Genomic DNA, 26,303 nt, shown 5'->3' on the forward strand with positions numbered 1-26,303 from the left:
AGAGCCTTGTCTAACTTGGCTTTTAGATCTCTTACTTCTTTTTGCCAAATGTGACATGTCTCACAACCAAACCATGATGTAGGATCTAATTCAACTTTGTCCTTTTGAATGTTTAGCATAGATTGTTTTAAAGCTTCCATATCCCTTTCGGTTTTCTCAACTTTTGATTCAAGGTATGAAAATATTTTCTTATTTGAGGCCAAAAGTTTGAAAGCTTTAATTGCATCTCTATGTAATTCTTCAAAAGCAAGTTTTAGTTGAGAATGAGATACCTTATCTACGAGTTCAGGTTTAAGATGACTTACAGCTTTCTTTTTCTTGTTTTGATGAGCCATGAGACATAGGTTTGCTGATTCTTCTTCATCGCTTGACGAGCTTTCACTAGATGAATCACTTTCCCATGCTATGTAAGCTCTTTTAGATTTGTTATGACCTTTGCTTTGGTTCTTCTCCTTTTCTTTCTTAAGGTATGGACAATCCGGTTTGTAGTGACCGGCTTTCCCACAATTGAAGCAAAGACCTTTGATCTTTCCTTTGTTGTCGTCATCTTGTTTGAACATGTTTGATTGCTTTCTATAGTTGATCAATCCTTTGTCGGAATGTTTTGCTCCATTTTTCTTTAGATATTTGTTGTATCTTCGCACAAACAGTCCCATTTCCTCATCATCGGAGTCTTCGTCATCACTTGTGTCACTATCCTTTGGCTCTCGTTTTGAGGTCTTGGAGCTCGAAGCTTTTAGAGCTATTGACTTCTTCTCTACCTCTTTCTCCATGTTCTTTTCTTTCTTTGTCCTCTTCTCATGCATGTCAAGGCATTTAAGATGCTGTTCATGTTCCTCTAGTTTACCAAAGAGAGTGGTAATGTCTAAAGTGTTGAGATCATTTGCTTCCTCAATTGCTGTAACTTTGGGCTGCCATTCCCTGTTCAAACACCTTAAGATTTTGTTAGTAGCAACTGCATTGGAAACAGGTCTATCAAGAGAATTTAATCGATTTTTCAGGTGAACGAATCTTTTCTGCATGCTTTCGATGGTTTCACCATCTTCCATGTGGAAAAGTTCGAACTCTTGAGTTAACGTATTGATCCTAGCTAGTTTGACATCATCCGTTCCCTCATGGGCAACTTGCAATGTGTCCCACATAGCTTTAGCTGATCTACAATGGGAAACACGATAGTATTCATCAACTCCTAGAGCTGAGATTAGAATATTTCTCGCTTTCCAATCGTATGCATATTTCTTTTCATCTTCAGCATTCCAAGTATCTTCTGGTTTTGGAACAACTGCACCAGCTGCATTTGTCATAGTGATCTGAAATGGACCATTGACAATAGCTGTCCAGATGTTCCTATCAATTGCATTGATATGGACACACATACAATCCTTCCAATAGCCGTAGTTTTCTCCGTTGAAAACTGGAGCTCTATTATGAGCCCCTTTAGGTCCAGAAGCCATCTTTCCAATAAGTGTTTCACAAAGCACGGAATAAACCAGAGCTCTTGATGCCACTTGTTAGACGCTGGCCTATAGATCTAGAGGGGGGGTGAATAGATCTCACTAAGTTTTTACAGATTTTTCTACAGACTTGAGCGAAAGCGGTTCTGAATCGACTTGCGTCTATTCTGGACCGCTATTGCAAAGGTCGTATGTGTTTCAAAACCAAATAGTAAGTGGAATTGATGGTGAAGTAATATGATAGCTAACCAATATGTTTAACAACTGAAATCCAATTAACTTCTAGATTGACAACTTTGATTTGCAATGCAGTAAGATTGGATTAAGCAAAAACACAAACACTTGGTGATACGTTCAAATTGATAGTGATTCAAGTTGTGGTGAATTGTGATGTTTGTGCAGAACTTTAATTCACAATTTTAACACTCGAATCGTTGATCAATTTCGCACTTATAACCAATTATGAACAGAAAGTAAAAGAGAAAGTAAAAGCGACAAGAACACGATATTTGTTTAGGCAGTTCGTCGATCGTCCTCGCTACGACTACGTCTGCCCCCAATTCCAAATTGAAATTGGGTAATCTTTCATTAATGTTGAAAGTAGTATATACAAAGAAGATAACAAAGCGATAAACGATAAACCAATTATGTCGATCCTTTGAATCTTCTTCCCCCTTAATCTTGAGCCAGATCAAGGTTATCCAAGAGCTTCACTTTGATTCCCTTCTGCAGTGTCTTGATTCCTTGAACTCCCCGTTCCTCAATCGTTACACTCAGCCGAATCCTCAATGAACGCCTCTTGATAAAAACCCCCAAGAACCACCCGTCGTGGAGGACAAAACCCGCAGATTTTATTCACCAACAAACCCCACGAACCTTCACCCACTAGGAATCTTCAATTCCGTTCCATGGACGTTATCGAACTCATCACTAACCCGCAACGCAAGAATGATTATGTGTAATTGTGTTGGAGATGATGAAGAACGAAGATGAGAAGCGTTTGTGTATCTTTCAGTCGTTGGTGTGTCTGAATAATTAACCCTTGCACAATATATATGATGCATAGCAGTTGGAATCAAGAATAACTGAATTTTGGACTTTCTTGATCAGTTAGGTCGACCACTTGTAGTGCTTAGGTCGACCTAACAGAGCTTGCTGAATTTTGCTCCCAGTTAGGTCGACCTGTTGAAGGAGTAGGTCGACCAGAATCCTCTTCTGGTGCGTTCTGGGAACATTTTCACAGATTAGGTCGACCTAGTTGCCATGTAGGTCGACCTAACAGACTGATATGAAGATTTCTTCATTTTGAGTCGACCTAAATGGACTGTGAGTCGACCTAGCAGAGGTATATGGATTTTCCTTCATTTTAGGTCGACCTAGGTTGACAGTAGGTCGACCTAACTGCTGATTTTCTGCATTTTCCATGTTCAGCTTGTGTTGAGTTGACTTGTATGCATAGTAGATCATCTTGTGCTTTCATGAGTGATCAAATGCTTTACTTTTCTGATTCCTCCTTGTTGTTTGGATGCTCATTTGAGTTTGCCATAAATCAAAAACATCTTTGAGTGTAATCTTGTATTCACAAAATGTGCGTGTACAATGAAATACCTAATTTTATGTACAGGAATGGGTATGTACAAAAGGGCTTGGGACTTATACCTACATGGAGGCCCATGGTATTTTTATAAAACATGGTTGATTGTTTTATTTACAGACGCATTGTTTGAAAAACCGTTTGAAAGTTTTTTGTTTTGAAAGAGTTTTCTGTACAAAGAAAAACTGTATAAAAGAAAAAAGAGTGGGTCTTATACTCTCTAATATTCGAGAGGCCCCACTGTTTTGAAAATTGATTGATTAGTCAAAAAGATTTAATCAACAGTTAAAAAGAAATGGTTTATCGTTTTGAAAGAGAATCGCGACCGCTCGTCTTAAAACGATTTGAATTTTTGAAAAAAAACAACTTAATTAAGTTAAAACAAGTCTTAATACTCAATTAAGACCTAAATGATTAGGGTTTGATCACAAAAAATATTTACAAGTGATTAGGTTAAAAATCAAATGAAAAACAATATTTTAAAGTATTAAAAAAACACTTAAAACATGTCATTTTAAACCTAAAAATGTATTAAATAAATCTTTTTTGATGATTTTTTTTGGTATTCATAAAATATGTATATTAAACAAAGAGTATGCAAAAAATGAAGTGAAAATAATGAATTTTGATTGGTTAAATTAACGGGTGAAGTTGTTAAAGAAAATGAAAGAAAATAGTGTCAAAAAAAATGTTTTGGTCCTGCCAGGGTTTGAACCCACGCCTTCTCTCTCACAACTCAAAACACTTGCCAACTGAGCTGCGCGCGCAGCTTGTTATTCACACGCTTCCATTTAATTATATTTGAAAACAAACATTTGAATTTTTCAAACCAAAAAAACGCGCCAAGAACACACCTTCAACTGATTTTTGAAAATCTTTGAAACTGGATTGTTTTGATCAAGTAGATAGTCTATCTTGCTCGGTTTTGGACGAGGAACACAATGGTATCATTTAATTGCATTTATTTTCACTCTAAGATCATTGGTTTTCTGATGAACACGAAGAACCCTAATCCTATGATTCAATCTGAAATTGTGTATAATTGATGAATTGTGAAATTGATTGAGGGCTATTGATCAGTGATAGTGCAGAAACAAGATAGCAACTCAATTTTTCATTTATGATGCATGTATGTATGAGTTTGAAGTTCATAGCACTTACCTTCAAAAACGGCCAAGCTGGGATTCGAATTCTGCAATAGAGGTGTTACAGAAGTTGTTTGATGATCTGGATAGCTTCAATGGACCATATGGAAGGTGTCTGGATGCTTGGAGTGGATTGAAAACATCTGGATCAGTTGGTGGAACCCGATCTGAAGTTGCTTCAAGTATGAATCGAGCTTGGTGATTCTGAAGTTTTTGATTGATGATGAGTGTTGGGATAGTTCATATGTGACATATATGAGGTGTTGGAAGTGTTAGTTTGGACAGATATGGCTTGGTATGGATTTTGGCATGATAAGGTTCAATATATGCAAATATGGAAGTGAGGTAGTGATTTTGAGTTTTGAGGTGTTTTTGGGTGTATGAGTGATTCAAACACATCCCATATGGTGTTTATGGTTTGCTAGAATCATCATTTTGGCCATAGCTTCAAGGATTTGGAGGTTGACATTTCTACCTCTTTGAAACTTAAGAAACTTGCATTCTAAGAAAGAAGAGAGAAAACCTATAATTGTGAGGTTTTGGTGTGTTTTGAAGAGTGATTTGCATCTCTATTTATAGGCCAAGAGTTCTGAACTCAGACCTTTGCAAGTTGATCAAGAATTGGTGATTTGGCTTAAGAGATAAAAAGGAATCTTTTACATTTAATGCAAAATGGTTAAAGTGACCAAACCATGGTTAAAACTCAAGCTTCTTATCCTCTTCCATTCTGATCTCAAATCAGAAAAATATTTTCAATTATTGCCTCTATGCATCATTATTTGGATCATTTGGCAAATTGGCTCATAACTTAGTGAAAATGGCATGAAATTTCAAGTGAAAAGTTCACTAATGTCAAAATTCAAAACCATAGCTACACTTCAAATTTTTTCATGCTCTTGGACATTTTGGAAAGCTCATATTACACACTTCAAAACCCTAGTTGAAAGTTTCTTCAAGATCTTTAAGGAAGTGGGTGAAAAAGATCCATGAACTTTGAAGAAAATGAGGTTTTAAGTGAAATTTTCAAAAGATACTAACTTTGAAGCTCCATATCTCTTAAATGGTTGATCTTTTGGAAAAAAATTATATGTGACAAAGTTGTTCATTGGATCAAAATCTACAACTTTCATGTTGGAAGTTTTTTTCAGTTTGTAGGTGAAATTTTGAGAAATTCCCTTCCAAAGTTTGGAAAAAACCATGAAAAACACTTAGAAATTTTTCTAAGTATGAAAAGTCAAACTTTTGACTTTTTGATTCTTGATTGATTTTCTTGATTTTTCTTGATCAAATGACTTCATATATCATATATTGATGATTCAAAACTTCAAAAGTCATGGTTGACCAAAATTCCCCAAAAGTCAATGGTTATCTTGTACAGTTGACTTTTTCAAACGAATCGCGTTTCTGGAGATTTCAAATGAAACAGGCTATCCTCATCAAATGAATGGTATGAATGGATCATATTGAGGTATTGGAGGATATTGAATCATAGTTTGAGTTGTGGCACCATGTCCTGATTAAAAAGTCAGTTGTTCAGTGAATTAGGTCAAAAACCCTAATTGTCGACCTGATGAAATTGATGACTATGGATCTTGAATTGAGATGTAATTTCCATTGGATGTTGTCATAGGGATTATTTAAGGATGATTGAAACCTTTGATTGACTTCCTGGGGATTTTTAGGGTTTCCCAAATGTGATCCCTGATTTCAGTCCCTGATAGTTCAAAACCCTGATCTGAGGATTTGTCTGATCAATCTTTGTGTAGGAGATGTCTTGAGCTAATGGATTAGGTCAAAATGAGGTACTTGGGGTCTTGAGGTCTTGTCCCAAGTCATTGGGTCAAATCCTGAGCAAAAGTCAAGAGTATGCTATCTTCAGTCAAAACCCTAATTCAGTCGATTCAGAGCCTTTGAGCTTGCTGAAATGAATCTCTGAGGACCAAATGTTGATTGTTGATGAAGATGATTCATTTGAGATGAAGGGAGAACAAAACCCTAATTGATTGTTACTTGTACTGATGAGTGATTTCATGATTAAATCCTGCTGAGTCACAAGTAGCAAACACAAACTATGCAATTTGTTAGAGATGCAAATGATGCATATGCAATGATATGAGGTGGTATCTTAGGTCAAAAATTGGGGTATGACAGATGCCCCTATTTAAGTTTCTTCAACCTGAGACATGAAGATTGAAAATCTTCGTTTTGATAGGGTGGAAGAGACTTAAATATCAGAAGACGCGAATTTTGGACCTAAGATACCAAAATTGCGAATGATGCAAGGATATCTTTACCGAGGGAATATCAAGAACTGACTCCACTGGGGAAAAGAGGTTGGGAAGGATGTCTCAATCCGTTTTAGGAAGAGAATCCGTTTTTTCTTTTTTTCGGGAAAGCAAGTGTATGCTTCACTGGGGAATGATAGCTTTGTAAGAAGAGCTTACCTATCAACATTATCGACTATCAGCATGGGGATAGACTTGTTTAATAATGCGAAGGTGAAAGGTATGAAACTGTATTACCGACTATCAGCACGGGGATAGACTTGACAAGGTAAAAAGAGTTTCAAAGGTTCGGTTAATATTACCGACTATCAGCATGGTGATAGACATGTTTAATAATATAATCAGAACAAAAAGTTACCAACTACCAGCCTCGTGATAGTGGTTTTGAAGACATGATCAATTATCAGCCAAGTGACAAATTGATCCTGGAGACTTTGCTAGGGGAATTACTGGTTATTCAGCCTTGTGAACAGTAATAAGGCCCTGATTGTCAAATGGTCTTCATGATTGATTTCCTTGAGAGGAAAAGTTTTTTTTGAAAGAGACATAAGCTGCTCAGATGATGAGGCTATTGCTTATTGTCTATTTTTTTCACGACTCTATTTGAGGAATCGGAATTTGAATCTCTGGTAAAGACAAGGTTCTAACCAAGAATGAATTGGAAAGAGACAGTCAAACAAGACTTTGTACCCATGAGGAATGAACTCAAATGGGGATTTTCTCCTTTGTTTTTGAGAGGAGAAACTGAAGCAACCTTCTTCCACGAGGAATGATCTCAGTGGGGAACTGGAGAAAGAATATGTTCTTTCTGCTTATGGGTGACAACCTACTGGAGAGATAACACGCCCATATCTGCTTCTTTTTTCTTTTTTGCTTTTTTTTTTTGTTTTTTTTTTTTTTGCTTTTTTTTTATTTTTTTGAGGACAGATATATCCTGAAAAATGCAAGAATGCATAAATGATGCAAATATGTATGAATGATGAATGTCATGAATGTAGCATGCATACTGACAATACTGACAGACAATGAAGTATATACTGGAGAAGGACCGACGTCGCAATACAACCAGATACTTGGAAAATGTTCTTCAACACGGTGTAGATAACACAGGTGATGAATGGTGTTGCGTGCTTTAAACTTCTCTGGGGAAGATAAGCATTTTTCCTTATTGAGATGGAAGAACCTCTTCACTGGAGATGGAAAATCTTCGTCACTGGGGATAAAAGAGCTTCTTCGCTGGGGATAGAAGAGCTTCTTCACTGGGGATAGAAGAGCTTTTCCTATCATAATCTTTGATTTATTCTATGGAGATAGCTGTTGATGTTCCTTCTGTTGTTCACAACCCAAAGGAAAGTTTCGCTTTTATTTTGAAAAAGAAAAGTAAATTCATTTAAAACTTTTTTTTTTGTTTCAAAAGTGAATAACACAATTAAAGCGTCATTTTGCAAGCTAAAAGAAATTAGAGATTGCAAACAAATGGGCACAAGGCTCAAATTTATTTAATAGGATGGTAATCAGCTAAAGGCATGATTCCACGGAGTATTTACAAAAGTTAGAAATGGTAATTATGCGGAAAAGGCTACATTGAAAGCAATAACCACTATTCCCCCTAACAACTTTGAGTTCCAACTGTGCTTGTCGCTTCAGATTGGCGATGATTTGATCGAAGATCTTTTGATGAAGAAGACTCCTCAGGTGACGAAGTACGGACTGATGCAGTTACTTTGTCATTAATCCCTAATTTTTGCCTAGATTGCCCTTTCAGGTTTTCAATCTACCAGGATGAATTTTTTTCTGTTTATTGTCTCTAATTTTTGCCTGGACCGCCCTTTCGGGTTTTCAGTCCACCGAGACGCTCATTCTTGCCTAAGTCGCCCTTTGCGGGTTTTCGACTTACCGAGCTGTTCTTTTGTATTTTTTAGACAAAGTATTTCTTGACTGCATCAGCATTCACAGGATGTGGGAGTTCATCACCATCCATGGTTGCAAGAGTCATGGCGCCGCCAGAAAATGTTCTTTTGACAACATACGGGCCTTCGTAATTAGGAGACCATTTGCCCCTAGAATCTGGTTGAAAAGACAAGGTCTTTTTAAGCACGAGGTCGCCTTCTTGAAATTCACGAGGTCGAACCTTTTTGTTGAAGGCTTGTTTCATCCTTGCTTGGTATAACTGTCCATGGCATAGAGCAGTCATACGTTTTTCTTCGATTAAGTTCAACTGATCGTATCTGCTTTGACACCATTCAGCCTCTGATAACTTAGTCTCCATGAGGACTCTCATTGATGGGATTTCAACTTCTACGGGGAGCACAGCTTCCATGCCGTATACTAGAAAAAAGGGAGTTGCCCCTGTTGAAGTACGCACTGAAGTACGGTACCCATGTAAAGCAAATGGCAGCATTTCATGCCAGTCTTTGTAAGTGACGACCATTTTCTGGATGATCTTCTTAATGTTCTTGTTGGCAGCTTCGACGGCGCCGTTCATTTTTGGCCTGTAAGGAGAAGAGTTATGATGCTCAATCTTGAATTCCTCACATAATTCTTTCATCATCTTGTTGTTCAGGTTTGAACCATTATCGGTAATGATCTTGCTGGGAACACCATATCAGCAAATGATGTTATTCTTGATAAACCTCACAACCACTTGTCTTGTAACATTGGCGTAAGATGCTGCTTCGACCCATTTGGTGAAGTAATCAATGGCTACCAAGATGAAACGATGACCGTTTGAAGCTTTTGGTTCGATCATTCCAATCATGTCGATACCCCACATGGAAAAAGGCCATGGAGATGAGAGAACGTTGAGTAGAGTCGGTGGCACATGGATCTTATCTGCGTAGATCTGGCACTTGTGACATCTCTTCACGTGTTTACAACAATCAGATTCCATTGTCAACCAATAGTATCCTGCTCTTAAGATCTTCTTGGACATTGCATGCCCATTTGAATGAGTTCCAAAGGACCCTTCATGCACTTCATGCATTAACATGTCTGCTTCGTGTCTGTCCACGCATCTGAGCAAAACCATGTCGAAGTTTCTTTTGTATAGCACGTCTCCGTTCAGGAAGAAACTGCCAGAAAGTCTCCTTAGAGTTTTCTTATCTTTGTTTGATGCCCCAAGCGGGTGCTCTTGAGTTTGAAGGAAGCGTTTGATGTCGTGGAACCACGGTTTATCATCGATGACTGCTTCAGTTGCAAACACATAGGCGGGCCTTTCAAGGCGCGTGATTCTGACTGTAGGCATATCATTCCAGTGATTGACTTTGAACATGGAAGATAGAGTAGCCAAGGCGTCTGCCATTCGATTCTGATCTCGAGGTATATGATGCAATTCAACCTTGTTGAAGAAAGTCAACAGACGTCTTGCATAATCTCTGTAAGGAATCAAGCCAGGGTGGTAAGTTTCCCACTTGTCTTTGATTTGGTTGATCACGAGGGCTGAATCTCCATATATGTCTAGGATCTTGATCCTTAAATCAATGGCTTCTTCGAGACCCATGATACAAGCTTCATATTCTGCGATGTTGTTGGTGCAATCAAATAGCAATCTGGCGGAGAATGGGATATGAGTACCCTTAGGAGTGATGATAATTGCCCCAATTCCATTGCCAAAAGCGTTTACTGCTCCATCAAAAATTAGGCCCCATCTTGATCCAGGATCAGGACCTTCTTCAGGTAATAGTTCGTCACAATCTTTCATTTTTAAGTACAAGACATCTTCATCAGGAAAGTCAAACTTGAGAGATTGATATTCATTAATTGGTTGATGCGCCAAATGATCGGCGAGAATGCTTCCTTTGACTGCTTTTTGAGCACGGTATTCAATGTCATACTCAGATAGCAGCATTTGCCATCGGGCAATCCTTCCTGTTAAGGCAGGCTTTTCAAAGACGTACTTGATCGGATCCATTCTGGAGATTAACCAAGTAGTATTGTTGATCATGTACTGGCGGAGACGTTTTGAAGCCCAAGCCAAAGCACAACATGTTTTTTCGAGCATGGAGTAACGAGACTCACAATCTGTGAATTTCTTACTCAAGTAATAGATGGCATGCTCCTTCTTACCGGTTTCATCTTGTTGTCCAAGCATACAACCCATGGATTCTTCCAACACAGTAAGGTACATGATTAATGGTCTTCCTTCAACTGGAGGAATCAATATTGGTGGTTCTAACAGGTACTCTTTGATACTGTCGAACGCTTTCTGGCAATCTTCAGTCCATACAACCCCTTGATCTTTGCGGAGAAGCTTGAAAATTGGCCCACAAGTAGCAGTCATCTGAGAGATAAATCTGGAGATATAGTTTAATCGTCCGAGAAATCCTCTTACTTGCTTTTCAGTTTTTGGTGCAGGCATCTCTTGAATAGCTCTGACTTTGTCGGGATCTACTTCGATACCTCTTTGGCTGACAATGAAACCCAAGAGTTTTCCAGATCTAACCCCAAAAGTACATTTGTTAGGATTCAAGCGAAGCTGATATTTTCTTAGGCGTTGAAACAACTTCAAAAGGTATTCAATATGTTCTTCTTCTGTGCTGGACTTGGCTATCATGTCGTCCACATAAACTTCTATTTCTTTATGCATCATGTCATGAAAGAGAGTAGTCATTGCCCTTTGGTAAGTTGCGCCTGCATTCTTTAATCCAAACGGCATCACTTTGTAGCAAAAGGTACCCCATGGGGTGATGAAAGATGTCTTCTCCATGTCTTCGGGAGCCATCTTGATCTGATTATAACCGGAGAACCCGTCCATGAAGGAAAAGACGTTGAACTTAGCAGTGTTATCAACCAGCATGTCAATATGTGGTAATGGAAAGTCATCTTTTGGACTGGCCTTGTTCAGGTCACGGTAGTCAACACACATTCTGACTTTTCCATCTTTCTTCGGAACTGGCACTATGTTGGCCAACCATTGAGGATACTCTGAGGTGACAAGAAAACCTGCATCGAGTTGTTTTTGAACTTCCACTTTGATCTTGTTAGCCATATCAGGGTGAGTCCTTCGCAATTTCTGCTTAACCGGCGGACATTCTGGCTTCAATGGCAAGTAATGCTGAACAATATTGGTATCCAACCCAGGCATATCTTGGTAGGACCAGGCAAACACGTCAACATATTCTTTGAGAAGGTCTGTCAATTTACTCTTGATATCAGTATCAAGCAGCGATCCAATGGTCACTTCTTTTTTGTCTTCTTCAGAACCCAAGTTGATCTTTTCTAAAGGCTCTTTGTGAGGCAGAATGGCTCTTTCCTCGTGCTTAAGTAATCGAGAGATCTCGTCTGGGATCTCCTCTTCTTCCTCTTCTTCGGCTTCGAACACAGGAAACTCAAAGTTGGGAGAGGGCATAGGGTTATTGCATTCAATGGGTTTATCAATAGTAAATCTGCACATGTGATTTATATTTATTTCAGAAAATTTATGAATGCAAGAGTGTATGCAGATTTTTTTTGAAAAAGTTTTTTTTTTATTATTTTTTATTTTGGTTTTTTAGGATTACCATTTCCAGAAAAAAGCAAAAATAAAACATATAATGTAGGGAATTCAAAATGACACTTTATTTATGATTCATTTTTGAAACAAAGCCCTAAACACAAACTCATTTGTCTTGGGCAGGACAAAGAGGGAAACTTTTAAAACAAAGCCCTATACACAAAGTTATTTGGGCGGAACATTTAAAAGCAAAGCCCTATAAAACATCTCTCTGCTTTGGGCAAGGCAGGAGGTCAAAATAACAGCGAGGTGATTACTTTGAGCGGCGAACAACATTCGGAACGTCGACAGCTTTCCAGTAGCAACGAACTCCTCTATGTATTATGTATTCAGGAAAATTCTCCTCAGAATTATCTTCAGTATTGACATTGACCGCTGGTCGGGCAGGATTTGAAGGTCCTGGTTTGTCACCCTTGTTCTTTGTAGAGTTGAAACGGTCTTCTTCTACATCTTGAAGAGCATAAGATGAGTCACAATCCTCAGAATTTTCAGGATGTATTTCCCAGTCTTCAGGATGAAGAGACTCATTGTCAGCGACACTTTCTGAGTCAACTGCGGGGCCATCTTCCCCTTCATCTTCAAAAATGGCATTTATGTGATGGTAACCATCTTCAGGATTGTTAACCTTGGTAGATGCATTGAATCCGAAATCTCCAGTAATTTCATGTTGCTGAGAGAATTGACAAGGCTGATAAGCCTCTCCTGGTTGACTATTGCATTCAAAGGAATCTCCCCATCCAGTTGGTTGGATATCCTCAATCGCAATCTTTGAACTTTCAGGCGCAGTATATTTCACCATATAATCAAATTTTCCACTTGGTTGTCCCAAGGTGTCCCAGATTTCTGCAGGAACAGGCTCAGTTTCTTTGCCATTGGATTTCTCCGAAGGAGGATATGGTTCTTCCTGAGATATATATCCCGAGTCATTGAGATAACATTTCCATTCTTCTTCATCATCGGAGAGACCTTCTTCGATGCATTCTTCGATAAGGACATTAACCTCTTGAGGAATTGGGTTAAGGAATCCTCCACTAATGAATGTTTCTTTGATCGGACGAAGGGTTTCATCCTTCTTGGTGCAGTTTGAGAATGTTGGTGAACATCCGAGACCTGCTCTAGTTTCATTCTTGGTAGGGATCACAACTTGCCCCCAGCCAGTGGTAGTTCCATCTTTCACTACTTTTACCGCCTCTTTGTAAGAAGAGATCGATGCTTTCTTCTTGGAAGATTCGTCTTCTAAAGAGAGACCTTGGAACTGCGTTCCTTCCACACTGTCAGCACTTATGAAAGAGAAATTGGATAAATGGCTCACCATTAAGGCTTGTTCTCCACTTATCGTTACCAATTTTCCATTTGTTACAAATTTTAACTTTTGATGGAGCGTAGAAGTTACTGCCCCTGCTTCATGGATCCATGGTCGTCCTAACAGACAGCTATAAGCAGCTTGAATGTCCATGACTTGGAAAGTGATTTGAAATGTATGTGGACCAATTGTCATGGGAAGGTTGACTTCGCCGATAACAGATTTTCGCGATCCATCAAATGCTTTGACAACTACACCATTGAATTTCATAGGCATTCCTTGGTAAGACAAGCGAGCAAGAGTCGTCTTTGGCATCACATTCAAGGAAGATCCGGTGTCTACCAACACATTGGACAAAGAGTCTGACTGACAGTTCATAGAAATGTGCAAAGCAAGATTGTGATTTTTACCCTCCTCGGGGAGTTCTTCATCACAGAAGCTTAAATTGTTACAAGCTGTTATGTTGGCTATTATCCCATCAAAGTGATCAACAGTCACATCATGATCTACAAAAGCTTGATCCAAGACCTTCATCAGGGCTTCCCTGTGTGCTTCAGAATTCAACAGCAATGAAAGTATTGAGATCTTTGAAGGAGTCTGCATAAGCTGATCCATAATCTTGTATTCACTTCTTTTGATGAGCTTCAAAATTTCATCAAAGTCAGGATTGACATTGGTTCCACTGGATTGACCAACATCAGTGTTCGTATTACTGACAGGAGTTTCCACAGGATTCCCCACTGGTGTACCAACAGGATTTTGCCCAGTTGCAGGAGTAACAGGCTGCTTTGGAGGTAGTGGAGTATACACACGTCCACTTCTTGTTACACGACTTACATCAGCAATGTTTACAACGGATGAGAGAGTAGGTAAAGGAACTTCTTGTCCATTCTTTATCATTGTTGCACTGTAATTGTATGGAACTGCCTTGTCAGAGTCATAAGGAACAGATCCAGGTAGACAAATGATCAAAGGAGCAACAGGAACCTTCGGCTTGTTGTAAGTAACTTCCACGCGCTCAGGCATGTTGAAATGAGGAACGATGACGTTAACTGTAGGCATTTCCGAGTTGATATCTGAGACTAAAAGCTCATGCGGATAACATCCTATCATGTTAACTTCATTTTCATCCCTATTTCTGTAGATCTGAATAGTACCATTATCCAACAGCACTTGGAGATCTCTTCTCACAATCGAACATCCATGAGGATCTACACAACATATGCTACAGGAACCATATTGATGCTGGCGAAAACTCGGCCCTCGACAGAGAGTAGCGTGCATTTGTACCAAATCTGCTCTTGAGAAATTGATATTATAGACTCGGTATGGACCAGGACATTCATACACCATGTTCACAACATGCCCTCCATGATTGGGCAGCGGATTTGCTTGCACATTAGGATTCAAATTTCTGAATGAGAGGAGATTAGATTTAACCAACCTCTGAACTTCGTATTTCAAAGCTATGCAATGCTCAAGATCATGGCCAGGTGCTCCTTGATGATAAGGGCATGAGACCTCAGCTTTGTACCACCATGGGAGTTTCTCAGGTACTGGTGGTGGTGCTCTAGTTTGAACGAGACCTTTTTCAATCAAAGCAGGGTACAATTCTGTGTAGGTCATTGGAATCAGATCAAACTGTGGAGCTCTTTGTACACGATTCTGATTATTGTTGAACTGCTGAGCCTGTTGTCGAGGCTGTTGTTGCTGAAATTGAGGAGTGAATCCCGGATTCGGTGTTGTATTAACGACTGGTGTGATAGCAGCAACCTGTCGTTGACGATTGACGTTTCCTCTTGGCTTCCCTTGGGACACCATGTCAACACTTTGTTCTTTCTTCTTTTGGAAGCCACTTCCGAACTTTTTGGTTCCGCTTGAAGATCCACCTTCTTTAGTTAGACGTCCGGTTCGGACTCCTTCTTCTAGACGCATCCCCATGTTTACCATTTCGGTGAAATCACTTGGAGCACTAGCAATCATGCGTTCATAATAAAACGGACTGAGAGTATTCAAGAAGATCTTTGTCATCTCTTTTTCTTTTAACGGTGGATTAATCTGAGCAGCAGTTTCTCTCCATCGTTGGGCATACTCTTTGAAAGCTTCATGATCTTTCTGAGCCATGGACCGAAGCTGATCTCTGTCTGGAGCCATATCCGAGTTATACTTGTATTGTCGGACAAAGGCCTCACCTAGGTCATTGAATGTTCGAATATTAGTGCTATCCAAGCTTGTGTACCACTTCAGTGCGGCACTAGTCAAACTGTCTTGAAAGTAATGGATAAGCAACTGATGATTATCTGCATAAGTAGACATCTTTCTGGCATACATCACGAGATGACTTTGTGGACAAGAACTACCTTTGTACTTCTCAAAGTCAGGGACCTTGAACTTAGCCGGTATTTGTACACTGGGAACCAAACATAGCTCCTGGGCATTCTTTCCAAACAAATCTTTTCCACGGATAGCTTTAACTTCCAGCTGCATCTTGTTAAACTGCTCTTGGAGATCTTCCACAAGATTACGCTGATTTGTGATATCACCTTGATCATGATAAATCTCATTGTCTCCGTAAGGAACAGTGTGAACCATAGGAGTCGGAACCGTCATAGTGGGTTGAGAAAGTGCCATAGTGATTTGGGAAAAAGTTACCCCTGAATGTGGAATAAACGCCGAACCCTGTGCAGCAGGCGCTTCAGTTGTGGCTGTTTGAACCCCAGAGACATTATGGCGGAAACCTGTACCGAAGCTAAAAGGCGTGCCCCAACCTTCTGGCATGGAGAAAGATGGAATGCTGAATGCAACTGTAGAAACTGGAGTAGTGACCTCAGATGTCACTGTTGCTTGACTATTTGGTGGCGGCGGCTGATTCTGTGCGGCCATTAAGGAGTCAACCAGAGTAGTGAGACTTTCCAACTTTTCCTGAAGGGTGGTCACTGTACCACGAAGCTCAATATTCTCTTGTTCAGAGTGTTCCATTACTCTTCTTCTGCTTGAACGAGTATTGTATCTGTGATCTGATTGCGAGCGTGGTAGAGAAACTTTGAGACGCGACAGCTTGACGATCTAATGGAGAAAGATCCAAAAGATGAGACTCTATACAACAGACTCGATATGCAGAATGATGTATGCAAAAAGAATTTTATGATTTTTCCAAACATTTTTAAGATTATTTCCTTGCAAGCATTTGAACACAAACAAATCTTTTATTCATTCATTCATTCATTTTTTTTTATTGCAATAATGGGAAATGTTACAACATTGGAGCGTAGCTCCTTACAGAAGCAAATGATAAAATGAAAATCTAAACAAATCCTAAGCATCTTCATCAGATGAAGAACCAAATGCATTGTGTAGCTTGAGCTTCATGATTTCTTTCCCATAGTAAGCTTTCAATTCGGCCTTTTCGGTCCTCAGTTTGTCAACAACATTCTTCCAATCATCAGGAGTCGGAGCGTTGCTTGTTGAGCCTTCAAGATTTCTCTTGCTTTCTTTGATGTACCTTTTGATTGCAGCGTCTTTCTGACGAATCTTCTCATCTTTGCTCATGAGCCATCCATCTTGACGGTAAAGAGTTTCTTCGTGATCTTTCACTCGTTTCTTCAACCTTCTGTTTTCCACATCGGTCTTACGAAACTTTTCTTCCCAAGCATCTTTCTCTATCCTCATCTTGGCTAAAGTGTCTTGGTATTCCTCCATAGTGGGAATGTTGGGCAATTGAGATACTGCAGGGAACATGGGTTTTTCATAACCATAAGGCATTTGAAACTCCTTTGCTCTTTTCTTTACCCAGCAGGTATAGGTGTCCACGGCAATGCAATTTCTCGCCTCACCTTTTTCTTTCCATCGGACGTCGTACCAAGCTCTTACCATTCTTGTTTTCAACCTTTGAGGATCATCCCCTTCTTTGTAAAAGTAGCCTTCCACTGAGGGACCAATGGGTTTAGTTGAATTTGCATACCCGAGTTGTCGTCGGGCTAAAATCGGATTGTTTCTGTACCACAGTGAGCCAAGGTATACCAACGGATATCATTATTAGTAAGAGACATAAGTCTTCGAGGCCAACGCAAGCCTTCTTGGTTTTCTGTGAAAATAGGAGACTCAGGTAAGTGTGAAACAATCCATTGGAACAACAGAGGTGCACAACAAACAATGATTCCACCGCCTTGGCGATTCCTATGATGAACAGAGAAATACATGTCACCAAGCAAAGTCGGAACAGGATTTCCAATCAGAAAGACCTTTATGGCATTGATATCAACAAAGTCGTTGACGTTGGGAAACAGAACTAACCCATAGATGAGCAAGGCTAGTACAGCTTCAAAAGCTATCATGCTACCAGTTTCGATGAAATCAAAGGCTTTCTTTACCAGGAAGTGTGAAGTTAAACCTGGGAGGTTTCCTTTGGTAGTCCAATTATTTTCTACTTCAGATTTCTTCAAGTGGATACTTGCCGCAATGACGTGTGACTTAGGAATGGCTTCCAAACCATTGAAGGGTATTTTGTCAGACACAGGAATACCCAAAAGATTGGCATATTCTTCCAAGGTCGGTACCAACTGGTAGTCTGGAAAGGTAAAACAACGGTAGACGGGATCATAGAACTGAACCAGAGTTTTGAGAAGTCCTTCATCAACATGAGTATTCAGGATAGGCAAAAGCTTTCCATAACTTTTCCTAAAATCCGGAGGATCTTGTACAAAAGATGATAACTCTATCAGTTTTCCCACATCAGGCGCTTTGAAACCATATTTCTTGGTATGCCTCTTTACCTCTGCCATAACTTAATCCTAATGTTTGCAAAGAAAATTTCTCTAAATCTTTGGAAAAATCATGTTTTTATGGAAAAAGATGGGTTTTCTAATGAATGTATGCATGCGTGGATGCATGAATGCCACATATTCAAACATGGTAAAACAGACATGGTAATACGAACATGGTAACACAAACATGGTACACAAACATGGTAACACAAACATGGTAACACATAGGTTCAAAGGTCCAGCGTCACGAGCATGAGGTCAGAGAACCAAAAATGGGATAGTTCTAGTTAATCACCTGCACAACATGTTCTACTGATACGTCAGAGTCTACATTTTTCTTTCGAATATTACCGGCCTTCCACAATTCATCTCATGAGCCAGTAATATTCTCAAGAAAAACTCGTCTGAGTGTGGTTCTCCGCATGACAACTATCCAAGTCTTCACCTGGATCGTTTCTGCACCACGTCCTAATAAGGCCAGGATGGGTTGGGGTTCTACGGCCAACTCAGCTTCTACAGTTCAATGCAGCAATAATGTTTTCGCTACGAAACATGCTAAACATATATTACCAACAAGGAACCTCCACTGAGCGGAAGGATTCTCACGTACGCCTGTACATGACTATACCCTCCACCTAATTTCTTATGTGTACTTAATCCGGGTTAGGATTTGTCCATAATGTATCACTTGTAACAGAACCACACAAGTAACAGAACCAAAGAATCACACATGTAACAAAAATTAAAATAAAAACAATAATTAGAAATAACCCTTCCTTTGGAAACAATAAAAAGATGGTCCCCAGTGAAGTCGCCATTTTTCTGTCGCGGGCGAAAAATCGTTTTGTTCCTCTTTTTTGTGGGATGAGACACCTGATGCCTTCTTTGGGCTCGAGTGCTCATAAAAAAATGATTTTTCTTTTGTTCCGACCAAACTTTTTATTATTTCCAAAGTAGGAAAAGGAAAAAAGCTGCAATAACCTAAAAGTGGGGGGAGAGATCTTGGGTAAGAGGGTTGGTTATACGAAGGGAAGGTATTAGCACCCAACGTATCTATAGTACTCTATAGGATTCTTTATTGTTTTTCATTCTATGTTACGGTGGAGGTTCTGTTGTGAAATAGGTGGGACCTAAGGTGTTTGTTTGATTATGCTCGCAAAGATCATCGCGATCCTCTGCATACATATCCCTTAGAGGGAATCAGAGCATCTGTAGCTCGGGGTCTACGGGTGCTAAGGTTTGAATGGTTTTTTTTGTTTTGTTTTGCTCGCCAAGGATCGACCTTGTGCCTACGTATTCTCAAAGGGATGTTGAGAAAGTCAGAGCAATCGTAGTTCCCACTTATGCTAGTGGAAGCAAAGGAAAAGAGACAAATGTCATCTAAATGTTCGATGTATCTAATCTATATCATCACATACATCTGTTTGTTTTTTGTTTGAAAATCTTTTCATTATAAGCCCTGGGTCATGCCACTTATGGCGCTTAGAATGATAAAGATGTTTTTGTTTGTTTAACCAGCCTTGTGGCAAAAACTTTCAATGAAGTCAGCCTTGTGACAAAAAGTTTTGATTAATCAGCCAGCCTTGTGGCAAAAGTTTCAATGAAGTCAGCCTTGTGACAAAAACTTTGATTAATCAGCCAGTACGGTGGCAAAACGGTTTGATTGATTAGCCAGCCTTGTGGCAAAAGAAGTTTGATTGATTAGCCAGCCTTGTGGCAAAAAGTTTGATTGATTGATTGTTTGTGATGATATAGAAGAGATACTCCTATCATAGAGATGATAAATGTCTAATCTCCTAGGGTATTTGATTTGGATATTGGGGGATGCTTATAAGAAGCCCGTGGGTCCTTGTACGAAGCCTAAGAGGAGGCTATCCGAGGGTCCTTGCATTGTAAGCTCAAGAGGAGGCTATGGGAGGGACAATCCAGGGTCCTTGCATTGTAAGCCCAAGAGGAGGCTATGGGAGGGTCACTCGTTTGTACAAAGCCCAAGGGGAGGCATGGTATAGTTGGTTTGAGCTCTTAGAGCGATTTCACCGGGAAACCATACTCTATGTCCTAACCTAAACTAGGGAGATTCTTTGCACGAAGCCCAATAGGAGGCTATGGGGAACCTAGTGTTGTACTAAGTTGAACAAGCACACATATCACACATATGAACAAACATGAACAAGTATGAACAAACATGCACAGGTATGAACAATTATATATATATGACAAAGTGTGTGTATATAATGGAGTTTATGAAGGAAATATACCTGTAAGCATGATCCATTTGTATACACGGGGGCTCGGGACTTATACTCGAGGAGAGGTCCACTTGAATTTATTCAAAGCTATGTAAACAGGTATTTACAAAGGGGCTTGGGACTTATACCTACATGGAGGCCCATGGTATATTTTTTGGGAAGATTTAAAGAAAAACCTTCATTTTTGGTTTGTTACTCAAAGTTTAGAAAAACAGATTGAGATATGTACAAAAATGTGCGTGTACAATGAAATACCTAATTTCATGTACAGGAATGGGTATGTACAAAAGGGCTTGGGACTTATACCTACATGGAGGCCCATGGTATTTTTATAAAACATGGTTGATTGTTTTATTTACAGACGCGTTGTTTGAAAAACCGTTTGAAAGTTTTTTGTTTTGAAAGAGTTTTCTGTACAAAGAAAAACTGTATAAAAGAAAAAAGAGTGGGTCTTATACTCTTTAATATTCGAGAGGCCCCACTGTTTTGAAAATTGATTGATTAGTCAAAAAGATTTAATCAACAGTTAAAAAGAAATGGTTTATCGTTTTGAAAGAGAATCGCGACCGCTCGTCTTAAAACGATTTGAATTTTTGAAAAAAAACAACTTAATTAAGTTAAAACAAGTCTTAATACTCAATTAAGACCTAAATGATTAGGGTTTGATCACAAAAAATATTTACAAGTGATTAGGTTAAAAATCAAATGAAAAACAATATTTTAAAGTATTAAAAAAACACTTAAAACATGTCATTTTAAACCTATTTAAAAATGTATTAAATAAATCTTTTTTGATGATTTTTTTTGGTATGCATAAAATATGTATATTAAACAAAGAGTATGCAAAAAATGAAGTGAAAATAATGAATTTTGATTGGTTAAATTAATGGGTGAAGTTGTTAAAGAAAATGAAAGAAAATAGTGTCAAAAAAAATGTTTTGGTCCTGCCAGGGTTTGAACCCACGCCCTCTCTCTCACAACTCAAAACACTTGCCAACTGAGCTGCGCGCGCAGCTTGTTATTCACACGCTTCCATTTAATTATATTTGAAAACAAACATTTGAATTTTTCAAACCAAAAAAACGCGCCAAGAACACACCTTCAACTGATTTTTGAAAATCTTTGAAACTGGATTGTTTTGATCAAGTAGATAGTCTATCTTGCTCGGTTTTGGACGAGGAACACAATGGTATCATTTAATTGCATTTATTTTCACTCTAAGATCATTGGTTTTCTGATGAACACGAAGAACCCTAATCCTATGATTCAATCTGAAATTGTGTATAATTGATGAATTGTGAAATTGATTGAGGGCTATTGATCAGTGATAGTGCAGAAACAAGATAGCAACTCAATTTTTCATTTATGATGCATGTATGTATGAGTTTGAAGTTCATAGCACTTACCTTCAAAAACGGCCAAGCTGGGATTCGAATTCTGCAATAGAGGTGTTACAGAAGTTGTTTGATGATCTGGATAGCTTCAATGGACCATATGGAAGGTGTCTGGATGCTTGGAGTGGATTGAAAACATCTGGATCAGTTGGTGGAACCCGATCTGCAGTTGCTTCAAGTATGAATCGAGCTTGGTGATTCTGAAGTTTTTGATTGATGATGAGTGTTGGGATAGTTCATATGTGACATATATGAGGTGTTGGAAGTGTTAGTTTGGACAGATATGGCTTGGTATGGATTTTGGCATGATAAGGTTCAATATATGCAAATATGGAAGTGAGGTAGTGATTTTGAGTTTTGAGGTGTTTTTGGGTGTATGAGTGATTCAAACACATCCCATATGGTGTTTATGGTTTGCTAGAATCATCATTTTGGCCATAGCTTCAAGGATTTGGAGGTTGACATTTCTACCTCTTTGAAACTTAAGAAACTTGCATTCTAAGAAAGAAGAGAGAAAACCTATAATTGTGAGGTTTTGGCGTGTTTTGAAGAGTGATTTGCATCTCTATTTATAGGCCAAGAGTTCTGAACTCAGACCTTTGCAAGTTGATCAAGAATTGGTGATTTGGCTTAAGAGATAAAAAGGAATCTTTTACATTTAATGCAAAATGGTTAAAGTGACCAAACCATGGTTAAAACTCAAGCTTCTTATCCTCTTCCATTCTGATCTCAAATCAGAAAAATATCTTCAATTATTGCCTCTATGCATCATTATTTGGATCATTTGGCAAATTGGCTCATAACTTAGTGAAAATGGCATGAAATTTCAAGTGAAAAGTTCACTAATGTCAAAATTCAAAACCATAGCTACACTTCAAATTTTTTCATGCTCTTGGACATTTTGGAAAGCTCATATTACACACTTCAAAACCCTAGTTGAAAGTTTCTTCAAGATCTTTAAGGAAGTGGGTGAAAAAGATCCATGAACTTTGAAGAAAATGAGGTTTTAAGTGAAATTTTCAAAAGATACTAACTTTGAAGCTCCATATCTCTTAAATGGTTGATCTTTTGGAAAAAAATTATATGTGACAAAGTTGTTCATTGGATCAAAATCTACAACTTTCATGGTGGAAGTTTTTTTCAGTTTGTAGGTGAAATTTTGAGAAATTCCCTTCCAAAGTTTGGAAAAAACCATGAAAAACACTTAGAAATTTTTCTAAGTATGAAAAGTCAAACTTTTGACTTTTTGATTCTTGATTGATTTTCTTGATTTTTCTTGATCAAATGACTTCATATATCATATATTGATGATTCAAAACTTCAAAAGTCATGGTTGACCAAAATTCCCCAAAAGTCAATGGTTATCTTGTATAGTTGACTTTTTCAGACGAATCGCGTTTCTGGAGATTTCAAATGAAACAGGCTATCCTCATCAAATGAATGGTATGAATGGATCATATTGAGGTATTGGAGGATATTGAATCATAGTTTGAGTTGTGGCACCATGTCCTGATTAAAAAGTCAGTTGTTCAGTGAATTAGGTCAAAAACCCTAATTGTCGACCTGATGAAATTGATGACTATGGATCTTGAATTGAGATGTAATTTCCATTGGATGTTGTCATAGGGATTATTTAAGGATGATTGAAACCTTTGATTGACTTCCTGGGGATTTTTAGGGTTTCCCAAATGTGATCCCTGATTTCAGTCCCTGATAGTTCAAAACCCTGATCTGAGGATTTGTCTGATCAATCTTTGTGTAGGAGATGTCTTGAGCTAATGGATTAGGTCAAAATGAGGTACTTGGGGTCTTGAGGTCTTGTCCCAAGTCATTGGGTCAAATCCTGAGCAAAAGTCAAGAGTATGCTATCTTCAGTCAAAACCCTAATTCAGTCGATTCAGAGCCTTTGAGCTTGCTGAAATGAATCTCTGAGGACCAAATGTTGATTGTTGATGAAGATGATTCATTTGATATGAAGGGAGAACAAAACCCTAATTGATTGTTACTTGTACTGATGAGTGATTTCCTGATTAAATCCTGCTGAGTCACAAGTAGCAAACACAAACTATGCAATTTGTTAGAGATGCAAATGATGCATATGCAATGATATGAGGTGGTATCTTAGGTCAAAAATTGGGGTATGACAGATTCATACTAAGGTATTTATATTATTTGAATCATAGGCAAGTGCTTATAGAAGTAGAAAATCTCCTATTGACTTTAGCTGTTCAAACTACTAGAAATTCTAAAAAGAGTATTCAATGGCAGCATAGAGCGGCCATTGTGCTTTAGCAAAGTGTCCTGGATTATGACTTTTATTATAAACTCTACACAAGTTTTTATTAAGAGAATGAAATGTGGATTTAATGAAACTTCAGAATTAGTATAGGTGTTAGATATACTATTAAACCAACACTTTCATTCTAGTTTTCATATATAGTTTTAATGAAATTTAACTATCTCAGCCCTAATGTTCCCTGCAGAAACAAAGCTCAAACCATAAAACAAAGGAAGAAGAGGTGCGTTTTTGGAGTAAATGAAAAAAGAAACATTTAAACAAAAGATATACATATGTACCAAGACATTGACACCTCACTGAATTGCTTGAACACTAGTAGCACCCATTGTTCAATCCATACTGCAAAACATGAAATTAAAAAAATGTATAATTTAATGTAAGTACATGTGTTGTTGGACACCGAATGCGTATTCAATCTGAACAAGCAAATTGCAATTAGTAGCGAACCGGACAGTATCTTTAAAAAGAATACCTAACTACAGCATATTAGTTCAATCTCTCCTCTCAAACTAATATTCTCTTCGATTTGTCATTTACAAGTAGATCCCTTTTTCATAACTAACCTGCCAATTCTTGTAAGTCTCTGGCCTTTCAACTCTCTCTGCTCCCTCACAAGCTATCACATTTATTGCATCCCTTCCATATAACCCTTTCTCAAACATCAACCTATTTGGATCTTCCTGCGAATTGTAGTCAAATGGAACTTTGAACTTCTTGCAGTACTTCTCAAGTCGCCGACCCGTCTCCTCAACCCTTTCTGCAGGCCTAAATCCTGGCTGAGAAAGATCAATTCCTGTAATACGAATTAATTAAAAACTAATCAACAAATAACCTAATGATATGTTACCTATCAACAACTAATCCTTGATAAATAACCTGCATTGCTGAAACTGGAAGGCAATTAAAAAACATAATGATATACACTACAGCTTAACATCACTGATTTCACGAATTAAATAAAAAAGTGATTATGAAACGATGAAACGGAATCGAACCGGAAAGATGAGAGAAGTCTTTGAGTTTATTGGCGAGGCCACCGGCGGGAGAGTCGTTGGGAGTTTCCTTGACGAGGTAGACGTAAGCGAAGCCGCCTTCTCCGAGCTGACGCAAGATGCGGAAGCGATTCTCGTTGATCCAAACATCGCCACCTCCGTTCATGAAGTAGCATAATGCATTTAAACTGAAATTGTCTAATACAAAAATCCAACTGGTTCAGGTTAAAGGTCACGTGATGATGAACACAAAAATGACCTCCTTTCTTCGATTGGAGGTGAGGTGACGGAGGAAGAGGCAGAAGGTGGTTCCACGGCGGCGCTAGGGTTTTCAGAGAGAAAGAAGAAAACAGAACGAGTTCACCTTTTGCATATTGGAAAAATGAAAGAGAAAATGTTTAAGGGTAAAAATGATAAAATAAAATAGTTTAAGAAAAAAATAATACTTTTAATACTAATATGCTTATTAAACTTTTTTTTACTAAAATGTAAAATTAAATAAAATTATCTAAAGATAAATTTAAAAAGTCAAAACTTATTTTAATTCAAAATAAAAAATTAAACATAATTTCATATAACACATTATTATTATTATTATTATTATTATTATTATTATTATTATTAGAGTAGGATTTTTAAAATTGAAACTTTTAAAATAATTAACAATTGAACAAATATAATTTTATATAACACAAAATATATATTTGTTAAAAGAAATTAAATTTAAAATTTAGAAAAAAATTTATAGTAAAAGATATAATGACATTAATAGAGAAATTTATACATTATATATCCTATTTGTTTCAATATGTTATTTTTAAAATTATAGATTATTTGGTCCAATATAAGATAGATAAGTTGAAGAATTATATATATATATTATGCGGAATTACCTGCGGAACTTGCTGCCGAAAATATTACCCACGAAGGTTTTAGCTGGGGACGTGAAACCGCAGGAAAATCCGCAGGAAACGTGTTTCCTGCGGAAATTTAACTAATATCTGCAGGAAAATCCGCAGGAAATTTGAGTATTTCTAGTAGTGCCAGATCTCTAATTGCACATATCATGACAAAAAAAAATGTTTCTCGTCTACATCGATTCTACACTCCAAGTTGAAGCAAACGTTTGGAAATCGAAATATGGAATATAATGTGGTCCTCTATGATTCACAGACGTACCAAACATGTTTCATTAAAAATGCTACGTTCCATAATCACTACTAGAAATACACGTATTACCTGCGGAATATTTTCCGCAGGTATTCATGCGGATTTTCCTGGGATTTTATTAAATAAAATAAATTTCCTGCGGATCTAAAAGTGGCAGCAAATTC

General features: G+C 38.1%; 1 protein-coding gene across 5 annotated transcripts in view; it reads right to left on the reverse strand.

Annotated features, from left to right (window-relative positions):
* LOC131637091 (uncharacterized) overlaps positions 1-25,357 on the reverse strand; it is a 34,946-nt gene extending 9,589 nt beyond the window's left edge. For 2 of the 5 annotated variants that reach the window (XR_009294276.1, XR_009294275.1), the window contains exons 1-3: positions 24,973-25,357; positions 24,450-24,770; positions 24,256-24,316 (exon numbers count right to left, since the gene is read on the reverse strand). Coding sequence is in view for 2 of the 5 variants with exons in the window: in XM_058907651.1 (XP_058763634.1) it covers positions 12,223-16,251 (4,029 nt within the window). In the remaining 3 variants the exon portion in view is untranslated. Of the gene's footprint in view, positions 1-12,194; positions 24,317-24,449; positions 24,771-24,972 lie in introns of those variants that run through there. The other 3 variants (XR_009294277.1, XM_058907651.1, XM_058907652.1) reach the window with 3 other exon arrangements.
* Between the last annotated feature and the right edge of the window lie 946 nt (positions 25,358-26,303).

The sequence above is a fragment of the Vicia villosa genome, unplaced genomic scaffold (genome assembly GCF_029867415.1).
Source record: "Vicia villosa cultivar HV-30 ecotype Madison, WI unplaced genomic scaffold, Vvil1.0 ctg.001911F_1_1, whole genome shotgun sequence".
Classification (NCBI taxonomy): domain Eukaryota; kingdom Viridiplantae; phylum Streptophyta; class Magnoliopsida; order Fabales; family Fabaceae; genus Vicia; species Vicia villosa.